The sequence below is a fragment of the Dama dama genome, chromosome 14 (assembly GCF_033118175.1).
Source record: "Dama dama isolate Ldn47 chromosome 14, ASM3311817v1, whole genome shotgun sequence".
Classification (NCBI taxonomy): Eukaryota; Metazoa; Chordata; class Mammalia; order Artiodactyla; family Cervidae; genus Dama; species Dama dama.
The window spans coordinates 71,089,821-71,110,822 of record NC_083694.1 but is presented as its reverse complement, the minus strand read 5'-3'; the positions used below and the strand labels follow the sequence as shown (position 1 = coordinate 71,110,822).

Sequence of the window (21,002 nt, the reverse complement as noted above, 5' to 3'; positions counted from 1 at the left end):
CACCCTGCAACATCTGAGAAGGTAGAGTCTACCCTTACAGACAATTTACCTAGGAGGAAACGGGAGGTTTAGTAAGATGGGATCACTGGATGAGGGTCAATATAGTAAGGGGTGGGGCCAGGATTCCAGATGTGCTTAACGTGGAGCCCTTCCTGCCCCCACACAGCTCAGTCTTCCCACCCCAAGGAGGTAGCGTGGCGCCTGCTCGGAGGCCCCAGCATCCATCGGCCTGCCAGGCCCTTCTGGGGCGTCACAGGCTCCGCTTCACTCTCTCCTCTGCTGCTCCCCTCCCCTCCCCACCACCAGGGCACTCCTGGAAGGAAACTCAGGAGAAGGGAGGCAGGCACACTGTGTCCTGGGCCCAGGACAGATGACCTTTCCAATTCAGCACCTTTATAAATCTTACCTAATGAAGTTAAGGGGAAAAAAGAATTAATGAATAAATGAAGGTTAAATCACTCCCTGCAGAAAATTGATGCTGACAGCGAGGGCCAAGAAGAGAGCTTAGAAAGCAGGGAGCTGACTTGCCCAAGAGGCTTTTAAAATTCCTCTCCTCCGGCCCCCGTTCAAGGGAGCTGGAAGGCTGGCCAGTTCTGAGATGGGCATTGAAGGCTTTGGGAAGTCCAAGGCAGATGGTCTGAAGGTGATGGAGTCAGAAAGCCACACTCTCTACCTTGGATCATTTTTTCCAGAAGTGAATTTGCATATGATATAATATGGGTGCATATGCACACACACACACAGGCATGCTGTGTACACAATTAGCTCCTGCAAGACGCAAACAGTTTGGGTCTGCCCGGCTCATTTCTGGCCTTCTGGGACCCCTGTCAGCACGCACTTCTTAGTCATCTTGATCTCTCAGTCATCTTGTCACCAGTCCCAACGACGCACCCCCAGGCCTGCCCATCTCAGCCCAACTGGCTCAGAGGGGCTGTAGGTGAGTGTGTAGCTAGCTTCAGAGATGAAGGAGAAAGAAAAGCTGAAAGGGCTGGGAACCGCAGCATCCATCCAGGACAGGAGCTTGCATACAGGGTGGCAGAAGTTGAAGGGAGATGGAGTGAAAATTGTAAAAGTCAGAGGACAGACTCTGGGCTGAGGAACTGGGAGAGACTCAGGCTCTGCCAGGCAGTGCTGCTGTCTTCCTGAGAACTCTGGGGCAGGTCGCTTACTGGCTGACATCTGAGTGTAGCTCCACAGTGAAACCGAGATGGAGAAGGAGCCCCGCAGAAGAGAATCAGCAGCAGAAATCCTCCCTGGTGGGAGCAGCGAGCAGGAGCCATCAATAATTCTGGTTCTCCTTCCTCTCTGCGCCTGCTCACAGACTCTGATCATGAAGACGGGGCTGCTCCGAGGGCCCAGGGCAGCTCACCCATCCTAAGTGTGACGGGCCATGGGAAGCAGGAAGCCAGCGCTGGGTTGATGGAGGGGCAGGGATGCTGAAGGTGGGCTGGAGCCGCGTGGTGGGTGGGAGGGGGCGGTGGGGGGGGGGCAGAGAGATGATGCGGAGCCAAGAGCCGACTAGATCAACTAGTAAATAAAAGGTCACAGTGATTCTCCCCAGGCACCCAGGGAGAAGCAGACAGAGGGCTCTGCTGACGGCAGGAGCTGACAATTGGTAAATGAGCCTCCGCAGTTATCTGTTTCCTTCCTTCTTCTTGTCTCATAAGACAGAGCCTAGAAATAGATGCAACTGGCAGATGACTGAAGGATGAAAAATGAGCAACATATTAGCTGTCGTGGGGTTGGCGGGGGGGTGCTCGGGGGTAGAGGAGCAGGAAGCTCATGAGTAAAGCAGAGGGAAGGCCAGGGCTCAGCTGGAGCCACCTCCAGGGTCTGGCTCTTCCTCTGCCCCGGGCATTCTGCAGGGATTAGTCACTGAATCTTCTTAGCACCCTTATAAGGCAGGTCTTGCTCTTCTCCCCATTTTTCAGAAGGTAAAACTGAGGCTTTAGGGAGGATATGCCAGGCTCGACTGAAGAGTGGCAGAGCGAAGAATACAGGCCCACCTGCTTCCAAAGATGAGCTCTTCAGATTATCCCACAATGCCTCCGAACCCTCCTTTTTCTGTCTTTCTTCCTCTCTTCCAAGACTTCAGCAAGTGTTTATCGAGCGCCTAGTAAGGGCCAAACACTGTAACATATGTCTTTGGGAGACAGAAGCCACTGGGACAGGCAAGGTCCCTGCCATCAGGGAATGCTGTTAGGATGGCCAACTGAATGAATGGAACCGGCGCGCTCTCCTTTCCTTTCCCACGAACCTACGTCGGGCAGAGGCTTCCCTGCCGCAGAGCGGGAGGGGTGACTGTCCTGGGGGACGGGGCGCTGGCCTGGCCACAGGGGGCTTCAGCAGTGGGCTCTGCCCATGGTGGGCATCTTCCTTCTCATTGCGCATCTTTTGACTTGCTGCTCAGCTCCGAGGCCTGGCGGGGGCCCCCGCTGGTGGAAGAGGAGCACAGAGAGCTGGGCACGGGCTTATTTCCTCCCGGGCGCCGTGTTCCAGCGGCGGGGCTGGGGAACCATCGGTGCCTCCTCTCCCAGCTGAGGCTCCTTTCCTCTTGACAAGAGGAGGAAGGCTGCCTGCCTGTGAGCTGTGGATATTCCGCGAGGACTGATGCCCTGAACTCTTGCCTTCATCTCCAACAACATCAAATTGAGGGGAATGGTCCCTGAACAAGCTGAATTCTTTCATGCCTCCATGCTTTCCCTCATTTGAGAAGTGTTCCTTTGCTTTTTTTTTTTAATTTCCCAAAAAATATTGAAGCAGAGATGATTTACAATGATGTGTTAGGAATCAGGGGCTTCTCCCACGGTGGCTCTGCCTGCAGTGTGGAAGAGGCAGGTTCGATCCCTGGGTTGTGAAGATTCCCTGGAAGAGGGCATGGCGACCCACTCCAGTATTCTTGCCTGGAGAATCCCATGGGCAGAGGAGCCTGGCGGGCTACAAGTCCGTAAGGTCACCAAGAGTTGGACATAACTGAAGCGACTTAGCACTCATGCATGTTAGTAAACACGACAAAGTGATTTTTCAGATTCTTTGGCTTTGGCTTCTACTCAGGGAAACCCCCTCTCCTTTTGTATATACCTAGAATATCACCCCCTCCAGGAAGCCCTCCTTGACTCACCGGCCTGTTGGGTAGCACCCTCTCACACCGTCCCCGTCTCTGCTTGCTGTGTTGTAAATTTGGACGGATGTATGCATCCTCCATCTGTGGTTTTGTGAGGGCGAGCTCTGTGCGCACAAGAAGTCCTCAGAGGCTGTTGATGAGTTACTCGGTGGGTGAATGGCTGACTAAGACACTGTTCTCAGCTCTGTCCATTTCCCCCTTTTCTAATCTTCCTTCTGCCTGGCTCTCCTCTCTGCCCATCTCCCTTCCCATCATTAAACACGACTTGATGGACAGACAGCCCAGACTGTTTGGAAGCCACCAACAGCTGATGACATGGCCAGTTCTCCCTCCAGCTGGTACAAATTTCAAACCCCAATCTGTAGGTGGTCTGGTAGGGAGTGGGGATAACCAGAAGCAGGAGAGAGGAAGGGAACTCTGGGCAGAGTGGAGAAGGCTCGGGGAATTGAACTGTGTGGCATGCTAACTATGAAGGAAGACTGTGGCTGAGATGCTGGGTCCCTGAGCTGGGCAGGCGAGATCAAAGGGCCAGCTGGAAGACCACAGCGAAGCAGGGCTCTGAAAACAGCAAGCCCGCCTGCAGGAGAGGGGGCATGACCACTTCCCCCACAGTGAGCACAATGGAGCTTCCTGCCCTGTTGCAGGAAAAAGGCATGTCACTGTAGAGACCTCTCCACAGCCCAGAACACAAAGCGATGCTATTTTCACCCCCCTCGTCTCCACGTACCCCTGTCTCACATGCATACATACATGCAGATCCGGGTCAGCCTCCAAGGGCTGTGCCCACAGCCACCATTTGAAATATATTTACGGCTGCAGAAAACACCCACATGTCATGGCCGCGGGGAGCATTCCGATACATTTTATTGATGGGGAAACTGAGGCTCCAGCTGGCCTTAACTCAGAGGCACTCGTGACAGTCTGTGATGAGTCCCTGGAGGCAGGGTCCTAACTTCCCACTCCCCCAACACTCTGCCACACTCACCCCTCTGCCGCCCCTCCACCCTCTTCTCCCTCTTCAACTCCCTGGCAGCTCAAAGTTGGCTTCTAAATGTCCCTTGGACCAGCCCCAGAGAGAAAACCTGTCTGACAGGCAGCACATGTGAGCGGGCTGGGCAGAACTCACAGGCAGTGAGGAAACCCTCTCTCCGACATTTCTAGAAACCAGCCTGGGGGGCCATTTCCAACTGAGGAGCTCAGAAGCTTTCCTCTGGAGAAATCCACTAGGGATCAGCTTCCCGTGTCGGGGAAGGCCAGTGTTCTAGGAACCTCCGGATACAAGGCTGTCTCACAAGGGCAGGAGGACCCTGGTCCAGAAAGGGAAGGAGCCTCAGGTTGCCTACTGAGGGACCGCCTCCCCACGCTCCCCTAGGGACCCCGTGGAGTATGGGCTGGGCTCTCAGAACCCTAAATCGTGCTTCTTCCCAGGGGCTCACTGACCCGCCTCTCCCCGGCGCCCCTTCCCTCACACCTGGTCAGTCTCTTGGTATCTCCAGAGCTGCATCTTCACATCACAGCAACTGTCCTAGCCGCCAGTGGGTGGAAATAAGTTTGCACGAGGGCTCCTCTTGATGTGGCCATCTTTTGTGTTGATCCAAACACCAAAACGAAACCAGGCTCTCAGCATCTGACTGAAGCCTAATTGCGTTACGGTCTAAATGAAACGCACTCGGTTACAGAAACTCCACGTGGGGAACGTGAGAGGGCGTTCTGATAGGGAGCTGAACAGTAGGCTGCAGGGTTCTGGGGGGTCGTGATGGGGCCCCCCGCACTTGGCTGGATGAGACAGACTCAAGATGGCAACACAGGAGGCTCTTGAGAGCCCAAGACCCCTGGGAAGGGCCAGCGGGGCAGCCGGTCGATACCTGTGGCCTGGTTCCCACTTGGAAGTGCACCTAAGACGCTCGATCGGCTTTGTGCAGTCTCTTACGTGTCTGCACCTGCCCTCCTCGCAAAGGTGTGCCTCTGCCAGACGGGCGGCGCGGTAGAGAGCGCAGGGCAGGGCTGGCCTCACCCACTGGGCGCCTTGAACCGGGCTCCTAGGTGGTGGGGGCACGGCAGGAGTTAGCTTGGCAAGCGCCTCTGGCCTGGCTCTGCCTCCTAGGAGTCCCGGGGGCCCGGCCTTGCTCTGGTCGCTGGGCCCTGCCGCCCCCGACTCCCCCCCGTGTCACACGGGGCTGAGAACACCTGTCTTTCAAGGTTGCTGTACGTGGCCGAGATGATGCTGGCAGATGACCTGGCCTGCCGGACAAACAGCAGCTTCCCGGGGCGGGTGCCCTGTCTCTTTCCTCTCTGACCACCAGAGACACTTCCTGTGACTGCACACATCGGGCAGCGGGCCTCTATTGGTTTCTTCTTTATGAAACAAAACAGCGCCCTGCCCCAGGGTCCTTGGCGGGTGTCCTGGGAGGAGTCTGAGTCTGGCCTGGTCTGGAGCCCCAAGAGCTGAGGATGGAAGGGGGGCAAGCGGGCCGGGCCCGCCTCAGCCGTGCGGCCACCAGGGGGCGCCATCCCAGCAGGACGCGGGACAAGGGGGCGCTTCACTCCGCGTCTGTTCCGGGGTCGGGGGACGGGGGCTGTCCTAGCTCTGCCCGCAGGCCAGCTCGGGGCCCCTGGGCAAATTACTTAGCCAGAGTGAACTGCAGTTTTCTTATCTATTAAAAAAAAAAAAAAAGCAAAGACAATACTATTTATCCCAGGAGAGTGTTGTATTAGCCAGGTCATGTTTGCAAACTATCAGAAGAAAAACACGACCTAAATGTTAGTTAGATTTCAACACGTCTTAAATTAGGTAGAGCTGAGAGGCAAGGTGGGGTGGCCAAGTTTCTTTTCGAGGTGTGGCTGTGAGGGGAGCTTGATTTGCAGAGCTTCACCTGGCGATTATGCATGGGGCCACTACTGTAAAAGCATAATTACTGTTACTAACGTTTATTAAGCAGGTAATATGTGTCAGGTACTTTTCAGAGTGCCTTTTAATGTATGAATTCACTTCATTTAATCTTTTTAATGTATGAATTCACCTCATTTAATCCTCATGCAATGTCATAATTATCCCCGTTTTCGGATGAGGTAGGCGAAGCACAGAGGTAAAGCAATTGGCCTAAGGTCACACAGCAGGGACCCGGTATTTGAACCCAGGAAGGTGGGCAGGCTGGCAGTCTCTAGAGCTCATGCTCTTCATGGTGGCCAGGAAACTGCCCATCATCAATCACTATCTACTTCTTTGCACTCTGGCTTGGTGGATACTCTGGTCTCAAGATCTCAAGAGTTACTCTCCCCTTAGGTCCCCCGTTCTCGCCTATAAAAGGAAGGACTACCCCCCCACCAGACAGTCCCTGAAGCTCCCCCAGCTCTGGACTGCTATGTCAGAGAGAGGGTCTGTCTGCTGAGTGAGCCCAAGTGTGGAGGCACGAGGACAGGGCTCCCGTGGTCGGCATGAGTTACTTCAGTCACTGGGCGTACTGTAGATCTCTGCAACAGTACTGCTCACTTTGTATCGCAATTTACCTGTACATCATTCTTCCCCACCAGAATGTAGCGTCCCTGAGGTCAGGGATTATATTTTATTTATCCCTATATAAAAGCATGCTGAATGGTGCTGTTGTTGCATTATAAAGAGCAGAAAGAAATCAAGAAGGCACCTATCTTCAGAAATCAAGAAGGTACCTCTTTATAAGACCTTTTGCAGGAATATGACTTAGAAGGATTGCCCTGTCTATATCTGCATATGCAAACAACTTGCCAGTGGACAGCTCCATGCATTATACATGGTAGACACTTAATGGTCTGTTGAATGAATGAGTCTGTGTATGCAAATGAGATGCAAATCTTTCCCTATTTTAATTTGACCCTTGGGAACATCTTCAGGGACTCCCTTGGGCTTGGGTAGCTTTAATGTTTTTTAATTGAAAGTCTTTTTTTTTTTTTTTTTTTTTTAACACAACCAATTTTTGGTCTGGTCTGTGCTGAGTGAAGCTATTGTCAAGTTGGGAAAAGGATGCCGGACTGGACCAGGTGAATTAGGATGAACTCTGGCTCTCCTGGTAATTCAGGGGATGATCTAGGAAGTGATTCCCCTTTCTGGCATCATTTTCCTCATCTTTAATATGAGGGAAGGAGTTCCTTCTGGGATCGAGGTACGGTGATTTCCCACCTCTCCATCCTAGGAACGTCATTCTGGGCAATCAGAGAGTCAGCATCCGGCAGTCCTACCTGGTAAGAGACATCACGTCCCTTGCCAAGGATTAGAGGAAGAGTCTCCAGCCTCCCTGCCCATTTAGAGAAATGAGCTTTTTTGGCACCGGTTCTCCGGTGGCATTGTGTTCAATGATTTCTTTCCAAACCAAAGGATTTTAAAATAAGAGGCTGGAGTTTTCTTTCTTAAATACAAGCCAAGTGCCTGATTAATAGGGTGGGTTTGCGATTCCCTTCCTTCATGTGAAAATATTTATTAAAAATGCTCCAATGAGAATATTAATAGCCAGGGAATCAGCTCTGTGTCAGCCTCTTTGTTCCCTGACATTTGAAATGGGGGGAGAGAGACAGGGGAAAAAAATAATCAAACCCGGGTCTGGGGTGGTCACTGGTCCCTGCACCCCGTCCTCCGGGAGGTAGGATTTGCCCCTCTTTTGGGAAAGACGCTGAGATGTGTGCTTGGCTTCTGGGCCGCGCTGAGGTCCTTAACTAGAAACACGTGTGCATCAAAGGCCTGGATTGAAAGTGACATATTTGAAAACACAAGTACGGCAGAAATTTGCTTATCCTCACTTTCCTAATCCGCAAACTCTGTAATTCTCCCCCAAATTCCCCCAGGCTCTGCTCCAGCCCTGCCTCCTCAGATTCCCTCCTTCCCTGAGCTGCAGCCCAGGCCTCTCAGTCCGGGCAGAAGGGAGGTCTCCTGTTACTGGGACTCCGACCGCCTTGTAAAAATACACCTTGGCATGCTCTGCCTGCGCCCTGGGAAGCCTTATCGCCAGGACTAAACAAATGTGCATAATCAAAATAAAAGTCTGAGATGTCAAAATAAACGAGCAGGGGACATCTGGAAGGACGGCTCCACACATTCTCTTCTGCTCCTTCCCCAAGTTGTTAGACGCCTAGGGGCTTGGCTATTCAGTGGCGCTGGCCACAGGTGACAGACTCACTACCCTTACATCACAATAAGGCCCTTTGAAACTGTTTCTTATTTTTGGCCCTCGATGCTGGTTTATAGTTGACAGGTCCTCCTCCAAAAATACAAGGAAACCAAAATTCATTCTCAGGCGAAGCTGGCTGGGGTGGCATGCTAGAGGCATCAAGTCTGTCCTCCCAGCGCTCTCCCTCACCATGCAGGGGGTCTTAAACCAGTGAAAGGAGTTGAGGGGCAGGGGTCTCTCCCGCGCTTGAGACCTTCTGAGAAGGGCGGCTTCATAATCTTTCCAAATAATTTTGATTTCTAGTAACTCCAGGCCAGAGTCCTTCTTGCCCCAACTCTCTGAAATGACTTGAGGCGGAGGTGGTTAGAGTCACTATCCATTCATCCATGGCGAAGTCCCATTGCCCTGTGTGAGGGTGGGTCACCCAGGAGAAAGGTCTTCTGAGTGGGCTGACAAAACTCTGCACAGGAAGACAGACCAGGACAGCCCTTGAAAATCACATGCCTGGGCAATTTCCAGGCAGTGTGACACTTTTCCTGATGGATTCCCTCAAAGGCTTCCCAGAAGCAGTTTCAAGAGCCACCTTTGATGTGGGTCTCCTTTAGGGCTCAATGCAACCTTCAGTCCATCAACAGCAAGCTTTAAAGCTACTGGCACTTCTCTGTGAGTTTAGGAAAACCAAACCAGTTCTGGGGACTCTGATCTTAGGTGTTGGGTGTAGCACAGGCTGAAATGGAAGCTGGCTTGCTCCATGCCCCATGGGCCTCATACTGGGGTCAGGATGGGTAAGCTTTGAAGTCCTTACCAGCTCAGATGCTCTGTGGGTTCATGACCCTGCGAGACAGGAAACCATGTATTTATCTTCCCCGTGCCTCGTTTCTCAAAGAGGGGTCATGGGCTACACGTGTCAGAATCACGGGGAGACAGGCAGTAGAGAGGTGAAGAGGCGGGCAGAAGAGAGAACTATATGACTTCTAAGGTTAAGTCATAAAGAAGGCAATAACATTTCCACCTGTTAGGTAGTTAGAATAGGAAACAGGAGTCCAGAACGGCAGTGGCTAAAAGACAAGGAAGCCCATGGAAATGGAACAAAGGAAGGTCCGAGGACCTGAGTAGAACTGAGTAGGTCTGAGGACCTCAGGTAGAATGAACAGCACTCCTGGCTAGCTCAATTTACATAGGGCAGGCCCGGGGGGAGGAGAAAAAAACATATAAAAAGGGGATCCGAAGGGCTGGGGTCTCTCTCTTTCTCTCTGGCACGCTGGCGTGCTTCCCCCTCTCTCCTCTTCGCGTCTTTGGGTCGGCATGCCCTCATGCCTCGAGGATGTATTTTCCTGCAATTTTCTAAATAAAATTGAGCTGTAACACGGAGCTGTAACATGGATCGGTCTAAGAGCTATAACACGGTCTGTCCGAGACCTGAGAGCTATAACATGGTCTGTCCGAGAGCTATGACACGCCCAGGACTCTAACGTCCGTCGCTTCAAATTTTTGTTGAGACGAGACAGAACTGAGGAGAGCACACTCGGCTGACAAACCTAATCTGGGGGAATATGCCCTCTTGGAGCTCTGAGCGGCTGTGCTCAGGAAGTCTGAGCACCTTGAGGCCGCCATGCTGTGAGGAAGCCCAAGACGCAGGGAGAGGCCTTGTGGAAGCCAGCGCGGCTGACGGCCCAGCTGGGTCCAGCTGCCACACGTGTGGCTCCAGACCATGCTAGCCCTAGTCATCCAGTCATCCAGGCCTTTCACCTCATCCCAGCAGAGGCTCCAGTCTCGATGCTGCAGAGAAGAGACAAGCGGCCTTTAGGGCACCCTACCTGAACGCCTGACTTAGTTGGTGAGCATGGCAGCTCCCTCTATGGCAGTGAGCTGGAGATAGAGTTCACTTTGTTGCAGAGGTCAGACACGGTAAGCCCCCGGGCAGCCCCTTTCCAGCCCACTGTCCACATACGCAGCCAGACAGGAGTCTGAGTCTTGGGGGATGACCAGGGCTCAGGGTCCCCCTCCCTTCTCTCCACAGATGCCTGGAATACTGGCCTCCTGGGCCTCACACACGAGCCTAGAGCTGCCTCCACCCGTATCAAGGGGAGCGGGACTGTTTAGTCTGCTGGGCACATTCTTGGATTTTAAAAATAAATAGCAGATTATGAGTGACTCAGATGGTGTTTGACCAGGACAGAGGCTTCTGAGGCGTCCCTTGGGAGGGAGCAGCAAGAATGTCAGGTTGGAGGTGTTTGCCCGAGACTGGGATCTGTCTTAGCCATAATTTATAGTGGAGATGCTTCTGGCCCTCTCTGGGGGTCTCAGAAGTTCTCATAATACCACTAATAATGTTGTTCAGTTGCTCAGTTGTGTCCGACTCTTTGTGACCCCATGGACTGCAGCACGCCAGGCCTCCCTGTTCTTCACCATCTCCCGGAGCTTGCTCAAACTCATGTCCATTGACTTGGTGATGCCATCCAACCATCTCATCCTCTGTCGTCCCCTTCTCCTCCTGCCTTCAATCTTTCCCAGCACTGGGGTCTTGTGATAATGATAATAATCATTGTTACTTATTGAAAGCACTGATTGTGTGTTAGAGACGGTGCTAGGTAGTTTATATACGGTCTCTCAATCCTCACAACAGTCACCAATATGAGGCCCATTATACAGATGGAGAAAGTGAGGTGTAGAAAAGTGAAATAACTTTCTTAAAGCCATATGTTTCGTTAGTGGCAACAGATGACAAGCAAGGTGGTCTGACGGCCATGCTCCCGCTATTAACCACTATGCTACCTTGCCTCTCCAGGCCTTGAAATAGATAGCAGCATCCCATGCCCTCACCCACTCTAAACAACCACACACACACCCATCGCCAGCCTCTCTGCTGTTCCCAAGGCCTTTTGCAGCCTTCGTGGAGCCATTCTCCACTGTGACTCCCTTTTTCCATTTCACCCTTCGCTGGATCATTTTATGCCTCTATTCCCTCTGCTAATTCAAACTAATTAAAGTATAAAATAGAATAATTGCTTCCATCCCCATACTTCTTTCCCATCCACCCGGAGTACAGGGGGAGCTCCTCTTTCGGAGAGTGGCCAGCCTGACAAGTTGGGTGGAAACTGGGGCTATCAAGTTTCTTTTCATCTGGTGACTTGGGTTTTCTCTTGGCCCACTGCCTGATTGTCCCGGGACCCGCAGTCTGACTTCCATTAGGCACTGAGGGTATGGTGGTGGCTGGTATCCCCTCCCACAACATCTGCCGGTCGATTTGCTGTCGAGGAAGCTGGGCCGGACTCTCTAAGGAAGGGCCGGGCATCCTATCAGTGCAGCATCTGGGCAATTAGTAGGATTGGGGGAATCGGGTCCCAAACGTTCCCCTGGGACCGGCCAGCCTTGGATCTATTAACAGAACATTAACACCAACTTGTCAAAGGTCGTTAAGCAGTGGCACTAATGGCCCAACACTTCTTACTAGTCCTATTTCTTAATTACATTTAATTAACTAAGAGAGAGAGAGGAAACTTGCCTGAACACATGAGCCTATATTGGATTGTTCTGACTCTGTGGGGAGGGGAGACTCTCTCTAGGCAGTGCTGGAGGCCAGGCACCTGATTCTACTCTCTTGTGGTGTCAAGGACACAACAGGCACCAAGATTTGGGGGAAGGGGAGGGAAACAGGGAGACAGAAGCTAGGGACCCAGGGAAGGCAGAGATGCGAGGAGGCTGCCCAGAGATTTACTGTAAAGTGGGGTGATGGCAAACCCCCATTCCCATCAAGTCTTATAAAGTCTTAGGTCTTTCAGGGAACTCCAAAGCCTTAAATCATTGCCTCAAAACAAGAATCTGCTTATCCATGGTGGTGGTTTATTCACTTCAGTCATATGTGACTTTTGTGACCCCATGGGCTGTAGCCCCCTGGCTCCTCTGGCCATGGGATTTCCCAGACAAGAATACTGGAGTGGACTGCCATTTCCTTCTCCAGGGGATCTTCCCAACCCAGGGATCAAACCCGGGTCTCCTGCATTGCAGGCAGATTCTCTATCAGCTGAGCCAACATGGAGGCCCATAGCCACCGTTCTATCCTCACTGCAGTGTTCATCCTTGGGGGAAGAAGTTCATACGGGCACACACAGCCTCATAAAAACTCTCCTTCAGAAAGTTCTTTTGGTTTAATCTCAAGATTGTTTCCTGTGCTTCTGAGGCTGTCTTCTGGAGATGGAAAAGAGTCCTGATCCCCAGACCTGAGAGAAACTTTTTAATAGCTGAAAGAGACTCTACGGTCATATTTATTCTCTCCATCTTTCAAGCTGAGGACACGGAGTCCCTGAGAAGTCCAGGGTCTAGGTCACCCAGCTGGTTAAAGCGGGGCTGGGACGAGAACACGGGTCTCCTGGCCTGGCCCGAGGCCTGCTGTCGGTGCCGACCGCCACTCAGCTTCCTGCTCATCACCACCCGTGGTCGCCACCCTCCTGCGAAATGGGATCCTCAGGGCTGAGAGCCGGGAGGGGCCGTCAGGAACGAGGGCTGGTGGTGTGTAAGGTGACGCGGCAGGAACCCCCTGCTTGCTGTCTCAGCCAGCATCACCTCGACGCCCGTGAGATGAGAAGGTGGGACCTGTCTGAGGCCACCCTGTTGAGAGTGTCAGGCCTCAGACACAACCCTGTTATTAGACACAGATCCTCCATTTCCACCAGGATTCACTGGTGGCTCAGACGGTAAAGAGATGGCCTGCAATTCAGGAGACCTGAGTTCGATTCCTGGGTCGGGAAGATCCCCTGGAGAAGGAAACGGCAACCCCCTCCAGTCTTCTTGCCTGGAACAATCCCACGAATGGAGGAGCCTGAGGGGCCTAGAGTCCACGGGGCCACAAAGAGTCGGACACGACTGAGTGACTTCAGCTCACTTCCTCCATTCCAGAAGGGAGGAAACAGAAGCTGTTAAGGGGGTCATACATCCAGTATCAGGGCAAACACTGACCCAGAATGCACGCCATCCGACTTCACTACAGTCGACTGTTCTCTCGCCACACATTCAACTGCTGCTTTTGCGAGGTCCAGGCTGCCTGAAAACCTCACTCGTCGCCGCTCGCCTCAGGTGGCCCCCCTCCCCGGGCCCGGCCCCTGGTGAGACCCCCGGGGTACTGGCTGGCACGTGGCCTGTGGCTCTCCAAGTGGCAAGACTCCGAGCTCCACCTCCGATGCCCACTGACCCGGGCTCCGCCTGGCACAGCGACCTCCCGACTCATGGCTCAGCTGATTCAAGACAGCCACACGGCGATAAACCCAAACTCCTCCCATATCTGCTCCGTGCGACCGTTACTACCGAGCGGCTCTGCTTTGGGGCCGACTGACAGGAGCTGGGCAGCAGACCCCGGAGGTGAGACTGAAGGAGGGTTATTCAGAAATAAGCTGCCAACGCTCGGTTTAGTCAGAGCGGATGCTCCCAGAGGCAACATCAGATATGGTCTCAAGAGGTCATTATATTCCCTGAAGGCCACTTATCAGCCTCCAGCCCTTTCCTTTGGTCACGTTTTGAATTCAATTTCGAAAAGCATCTCATTTGAGTGAAAGATATGAATCCCGTGGACAGAGGAGCCTGGCAGGCTACACAGTCCATAGGGCTGCGAAGAGTCATATGGGACTGAAGCGACCGAGCATTTAGCCCAGAGACGTGTCTCAGCATCATCTCGGTCCCACCGAGGTCTCACTGGTCACTTCTGTTGGCTCTTTCTGCTTTTCCACTTCATGGGGCTCCGAGAACCCAAGAAAGAATTTTTATCCAGAGTTATCAGCTTGCTCCTACTTAACATCTTCTGAAAATATTAATTTCATGTCAATGTGGCTCTATTTCAGGGGTCCCCAACCTCTGGGATCTAATGCCTGATGATCTGAGGTGGAGCTGGTGTAATCATAATAGAAATAAAGTACACAATAAATGTAATGTGCTTGAATCATCCTGAAACCAACCCCACTCCCCCACGGCCATCTATGGAAAAATTGTCTTCCATGATAATTGGTTCCTGGTGGCAAAAAAGGTGGGGGACCACAGATCTGTTTGATCCCTCTGAGCATCCTTTTATGCACCTGCCTACGGGATCATCCGGAGAAGGCAAATTTGAATTATTTGAATTTGTGTGGTGCCCATCTACCATTTGAAAGAAATAACTGTTTGTCTTATAAACAAAGAAAAACAGAAAGGAAAGGCAGAGCATTTATAGCCTCCAACCTGATGCTAAAGATTCCCTTGTTAGATTCCAAGCAACTGAAGGAGAGTAACTAAGTTCCACTTATTTTGATGTTTTTCCAGAACGTTGTTCCCAATAAATACATGATCAGCCATTTTTTTTTTCTTTTTTAGGGTTACAAGTTCCCATCTGGACCTGTTTATGCCTTGATCATGGGGGTTACATAAAGGAAGGTAAAAAAAAAAAGGGTGGCTTCAAGAAGATGTGTTATAATTTGCCAACGATTAGCCTATGATTTGTGTCATCTCTTCTGAGAAGGAATTTTCAAGTTAGAGTTGCACCCCTACTTCCCTTATGCCATCAGGTACCTGTTTACCTCTGCCTCCCTCCCCGCCTCCCTTGTCCCCAATTCAGAATTCATAAACACAAACACGGAGGAGAGAAAGAGAACTCTGGGCCGGCTGAACCTGATGACAGATGCCTGGAATCTTTGCAGAGTGTTTTGAGAATGGTGGCCGAGCAGGGAGGCACCTTGAGAAAGCTCTCTGGTCCGGCAGCACAGCATTATCTAGCCCCCCTTATCTAGCCTAAGTCAGTGTCCTCCACACCAAGACAGAGTCACGGTCCTCTCTGCTTCTTACAGCCTTGATCTTACCATGTCAATGCCAAGACCACCGCCACTGCTGACCAACTGTTGACCCACTGACAACGAGTGGAAATGCAGCCAGCTTTTCCTAAGGTCTAAGCTTTGCTTCCTGCATCTCCATTGCTTTGGTGAAACCCCGTCTCCCCTTCTCTTGTCCTTCACTACAGCTCTCCTTGCATTTGCCTTCTCTCTGCTCCTACATATTCATTCAGATCAAATAAAACCCCGAGAGAATAGCGTTGCATCCAGGCAGGTGGGGAACCGACTCGGGGGTTACCCAGCAAAGGAGAGAGGTCCATTTCTCAGGGCTCTCTGTCTCTGCAGGCAGAGTTGCAGCTCCTCAGAGCTGGCCAACTTCTACCCTGCATCCCTCTAAGACTCAGGCCAAGATTTTTTTTTTTATCTCTTTCTGGGGCCCTATCTTGGGTCTATCTCTCCCAGGACTGAGTCCAGCCTGGAGGCCTGGATTATTTACACCTCTTTGGCTCCCTTGAGCAGCAGACTCTGTGGGCCTGGGGCAGTAAATCTACCTTCTAATCACACCAAGCTGCTCCGCGCAGTCTGGCCCGTTTTTGCGGGGCTGTTCATCATGTGCTCAGACAGGGTCTATGGCCTGCAGAGAAGCTCCGGGAAGTGACTGGCCCCAGTGGCTTCTCCCTGACTCCCTGCAAAAGCTTCCCGGGGCCTCTGAGCAGCAGGCCCAGGAGTCTCTCTTGTTCCACGGAAAAGCTTCTGCACAAAGGTCATGGGTTATCTGCGCCTCCCGGGCTCTGGAAAGCAGGGGTGGGTGCCGGCACTTACCTGCCTCTCAGACATGATGTACAGGTAGCGCTGGTCGATGGAGAAGGCCATGTCCCGGAGGATGGGGCTCCCGTCTTTGAGCACGGAGACCATCTCATATTGGACCCCACCGTGGGGGGGACCATCGGCTCGAATCTGAGAAAGAAACAAGGGCACCCTCAGCATCTGTACTCAGCTGTCCCTTCTGAATTCCCTGCCTGAGCCTAGAGCAGGTAGTTTATAGAAGACAATGCTCACGTCCGGCCCCCAGGAGCTACCCTGAAGCAGGCTGGGTCACAGGGAAGACAGAGGTGCTTCTTAGTTCAACAGCCCAGTTTCCACCAAGAGGAATCCTTTTCCAAGCAGTCTGAGCGTGCTGGTCTGAACCTTCTAATGGGGGGTTTACTTGTGTGTACATACATGTCTTTAGGTGCGATCTGAATGTCCTTATGTGGTTACTCTTGTGCGTGTCCATGGATGTGTTCACAGCACTGTGTGATGGGGATGTGCGAGTGTGTGCTTGTGCACACTTGTTTGCATTTGGGGTAGGAGAATCAACATCTACACACAATGGTTGAGCAGGTAAGGGAGGATGGTGGGACCAGTACACAAACCATCAAAAAACTGGTCATCAAGAGATTCAAGATTTTAGGATCTCAGAAAGAGATTTCTGCCCCCGCACCCCCACCACAGCAATATCCCCTGAATGACGTGTGCAAATCCACCAGGTGATTTTGGTGAGCCAGGAATCCCCAAGGACAGAAATCTGAGAGTCAGTCTCAGAGTCCATCCCAGGATAAGAAATCAGGAAGAACCGAGAGGTCATCTAGTCTGAGGCTTCTCAGGCTGGATGTACATTAGAATAATCCGGGGAGTTTTTAAAACACACGGCTGGATCCATTCATCAGAAACTCTGTGCTTGGGGACCCGGCATCTTCTTTGGGTTTCAAAGCTCCCCGGGTGACGCTAATGAGCAGCCAGGGTTTAAAAGCACCAATGTCGCTCAGGGTTTTCAAACCAGCATGCCCTGAGAACCACCTGAAGGAAGTGGGAAATTCACCCCTGGGACTATCCCAGAGTTTCTGATTCAGCGGGAATGAGGCCTGAGAAATTTCATTTCTAATAAATTCCCAGCCGATGTGGCTACTCCTGGGCTGGGGGTTGGAGAAACATCCCCTTAGTCTAAGCAATGCTTGAAGCTTCTTGGTAGCTCAGGTGGTAATGAGTCTGCCCGCAATGCGGAAGACTGGGGTTCGATCCCTGGGTCAGGAAGATCCCCTGGAGAAGAAAATGGCAAGCCACTTCAGTATTCTTGCCTGGAAAATCCCAAGGACGGAGGAGCCTGGAGGGCTACAGTCCATGCGGTCGCAAAGAGTTGGACATGACTCAGCAACTAACACTCCAGTTCTACACAGAATTTGGAAAGCCAGTGGAGAGAGGCCCCTGAGGACCGTCAGCTCATTCAGAAACAAGATGACGGGGAGTCCATGGTTTGGACGCACTCCTCCTGCTAGGCTTCCTGTTCCCAACACAGAAACTGACTGTTGACCAATATTGCCAACCCGGGCTGTTTCTTTGTTCTCTGTCCATCTAAACCCCCCAGTTCAAGCCCACTTCCCCCATAAAGCGTTCTCCAATATCTCTACCACACTAATTTCTCCTCACCCTGAGGGCTATTTTTTCCCCCCACCAGACATTTTGTCCTGAGATTATAATCAATTGACTTGTTCATTGTATATGTATTAGCTAATTCGTATTGACTACCTACTTAAATTGTTCTCTGATTGCCTCACATGTGCATAAGTCCACCAACATTTTGAAGGCAGGAATGCTTTTTGTTTCTCTGAGGACCAGCCTCTGAGGACTAGAATGGAACTGGGAACAGAGCTGGTGATGGATAAAAGGGAATGCTTGAGAAATGCTTATTATGAAGGACATGAACTATGATCCAGCTGATAAAGTGTCGTGGGCTCTTTAGTGCTAAATCAAGCTGAGGTCAAAAGACGGTTTTCTCTGGATGATTTTAAGATGAAGTTTCTCCCTCCTATTTGCTTTGATTTCTCTCTTGGACTTCTAACCATCTCCTTCCCTCTGCCCATGTCTCCCACCCCACTGAGAGCAAGGACTATGACTTCTTCATTGCAAGGGCTAAGCGTGGAGCCTGATGCCACAGGAAACATGCACGCATGGAGGAATGGATGCATTTTCAGTCTTTACTGGCTAAGTCGGGAAGCTCAGGAGCATTTGTTTACTGCAGACTTGGAAAGTTGGACTAGTGCTTCTATTCAAATTTTTCCAGCCTCCTAAGAGTTTGTGTACTTGAGGGGCCTGAGCAGGGTGTGGCCTGCGATTGTTGACTTGGGCTGGACTGGTGTGGGTAAGAAGGAGACCTGATCCCACTGTGGGGTGGGGCACAGTGGTTCTGGAGTTCCTAGTGGCGGGACCAGCAGATTCCTGCATGAGGACCTGTGCCTATATCCCAGGGGTCAACACTGGAGCAGGGCAAGACTTCTCCTTGCCTGCTTCGTGGGCGACTTTGGTGGGAGCTCCGGCCTTGAAGACGAGGAGGTGACCGCAGTGCAACCAAAGAAACTGCTCTCAGCCACTCTTACCCCAGAAACTCCCCTGCAGGATGAACTCTTCTTTTCCCCTAAGCTCCTCTTTTGACCTTTTTCTTCCTAACTAGTGGCTTCCTACTGTCCTAAGTTGTTGCCTTGGCAACTGTCATTAAAGCCCCTCCTTCCAGGGAGGGGTGAGGGGGCTATTTAGTTCATTCTTATTGGGTGGAGGAAGACTTGGGGTCGGCAATGATGTGGTGGGGCCAAAGCTACTGCCCTCCACCTTGGAGTGAATCTCATGATGGATTCAAGCAGAGGGAAGAACAAGGGTCTCAGTCTGGGAAAACACCCCACAATTAAAATAGCTCCCCTTAGCTTTCAGAGCAGCATTCTCTCTTAGACGGAGAAATCCAAAATTTCCAAGAGATTCTTCTAGAAACACAGCAGCTTTTAATCACAAAAGTTCTCAGGCAGGACTTCCCTGGTGGCCCAGTGATTAAGAATCTGCCTTGCAACACAGGGGACGTGGGTTCAATCCCTGGTCAGGGAACTAAGATCCCACATGCCACGCAGCAACAAAGCCTGCGCTCTGGAGACTGCAAGCCACAACTGGAGAGAGTCCTTGAGTCTCAACAAAAGATCCCCAAGACACAATGAAGACCCTGAATGCCACAACTAAGACCAAATGGAGTCAAATAAATACATTAATATTTTTTAAAAAAGACTGTTATTGAAAAAAAAAGTTCTCAGGCTACTGCAGGAGGTAGGGAGAGATGTGATAGTCATGACTTCTGATTGGCTTAACCTCAATATTCCATATCCATAAAATGGGAGAGTTCAAGCTCTGCTTTCTCCTTGGAAAAGGAAATGTCCCAGAGCTGCGTGCCATCCTCCCTGTGGCAGCTGCTCCTCTCTGAAGCTGTTTTAGTTCTCCTCCAGGCACTGACTCAGCCCCAAAAGCTGCAGAAGCATCACCCCACTTCAGGGCTGGCCAGCTCAGCATCTCCCCACCTGGGCAGGCTGGTTAACCCTCTGCCAGATAAATCAGCCTCCTCCCCAAGAGGCTGGGCACACATACTCAGAAGGAGGAATACCACGTCTGGCCCTCCCTCTCTGGGCCCTGGGACTAGATGGTACCCATGGCCAGGTTGGAGCGGAATCTTACCAAAGATAGTTATCATCACATACTCTGGTACGTCAGTTAGGACTAATCCCAGTCATTAACTTTTTTTTTCTGAATAAGAAGCCTAAACGTTTATTTTTCCTGTCTACAATCCGAATCTTTCAATAAATCAGTTGAAGCCAGAATCAAACCTACAGAACTCTGAAAACATCAGAGCTGAAACTAAACCAGAACAGAAAATGTTCTTGATACTGAACCTGAACTGAACTATCCAATGTCATTCCCTCTAAATCCCTGGAGAGGGGGGTAGTCCTGCCGGAGAAGTCTGTGCTATTCGCCTTGAGCTGGTGCAGCCCTCTGAGATCCCGATGAGAAGACAGAGAGGATGGAGAAGGGGGGCATGGGGCTGAGGTCCCAAAGATGAGGTGCGGGCGGGACTGGCAGGCTGAAGGCAGGACGGGCCAGGTGGGGGGCAGAGACCTCTCCCTTCCCTGATTCCTCTCTCTCCCTGCGGGCAGCACACCGAAGTGCGACACCAGGTCCCGGGGTTTCTGCTCTGACTGTGTTCTTGCTCTTGTCTGGGCTTGATTTCTGCCTGACGTTCACTTTCAGGTCAGTTGCCTCACCTCCCTGAGCCTCAGTTTCCCTCTCTGAATAGGGAGAATCATAGACTCAGGAAAACTGCCGGAGCTATGGGGCTTTGGAGCCTGTCTCATCCAAGCCCTTCTGCTCGTGGACGCAGACGGTCAGGGCTGGCCCTGGGGCTCCCACCGGCTCCATCCGGGGTGGTCCAGAGGAAAACATGGCTGATGGAGCACTCCCTGGGACTGAGGAGGGACAAGGGTGGCCCTGCTCTAATTCAGGCCCAGGGGTCCCCGTCTTTCCTGCCTTGGAAGTTTTCAGTTTCGATGTTGCTCTCCATCCTCGCCAGACACAGGATCGTGGCGGTGGAGATTGCGGCAGAAACCCAGACAAAAGTGCATTTTAAAATGCAACAGCTTGTGTCTGTCCTGTCCACAAAGTGAGTTCTCTCCAGCTTTGAAGCTTGCACCCCAGGGCCAGGATTCAATGACCAACAAGACGCTGAAATAGGCCATGAATCCAACCCCAGAGAAGGGCGTTATCAGACCAGGCCGCACAGGCCCCAGCCAGGTAATCCAACCAGGCAGAGGAGGAGCGTGGAGACGTGTAGGGCAGGGAGTGGATGCAGGCCAGGCGGGGAAAGCTGGTCACTGCAACCCGTCTTTCTGGTTGGGCTCCTCCTCTCCTGGGAGGGTGGGACCTCAGCGGACACGCAGAGTTAGCGGTTGTCATTTTGCTTGGACACCACTCAGAAGGTGGGACAAGATGGACAGTGCCCTACCCTGGAGGGCGACAGTCTCTACAGAGACCAGCAAAAGAAAAAAAAATGTGCCTGAACCATTGCACAAGGAGGTGGAGGCTAGGTCTAGTCAGAATTCCTATTGAGAGGAG

General features: G+C 51.9%; 1 protein-coding gene across 1 annotated transcript in view; it reads right to left on the bottom strand.

Annotated features, from left to right (window-relative positions):
* Nucleotides 1-21,002, bottom strand: part of PLXNA2 (plexin A2) — a 224,444-nt gene that overhangs the window by 106,608 nt on the left and 96,834 nt on the right. Inside the window, exon 4 of the mRNA XM_061161050.1 lies at nucleotides 15,870-16,004. Coding sequence (XP_061017033.1) covers nucleotides 15,870-16,004 — 135 coding nt within the window. The remainder of the gene's footprint in view (nucleotides 1-15,869; nucleotides 16,005-21,002) is intronic.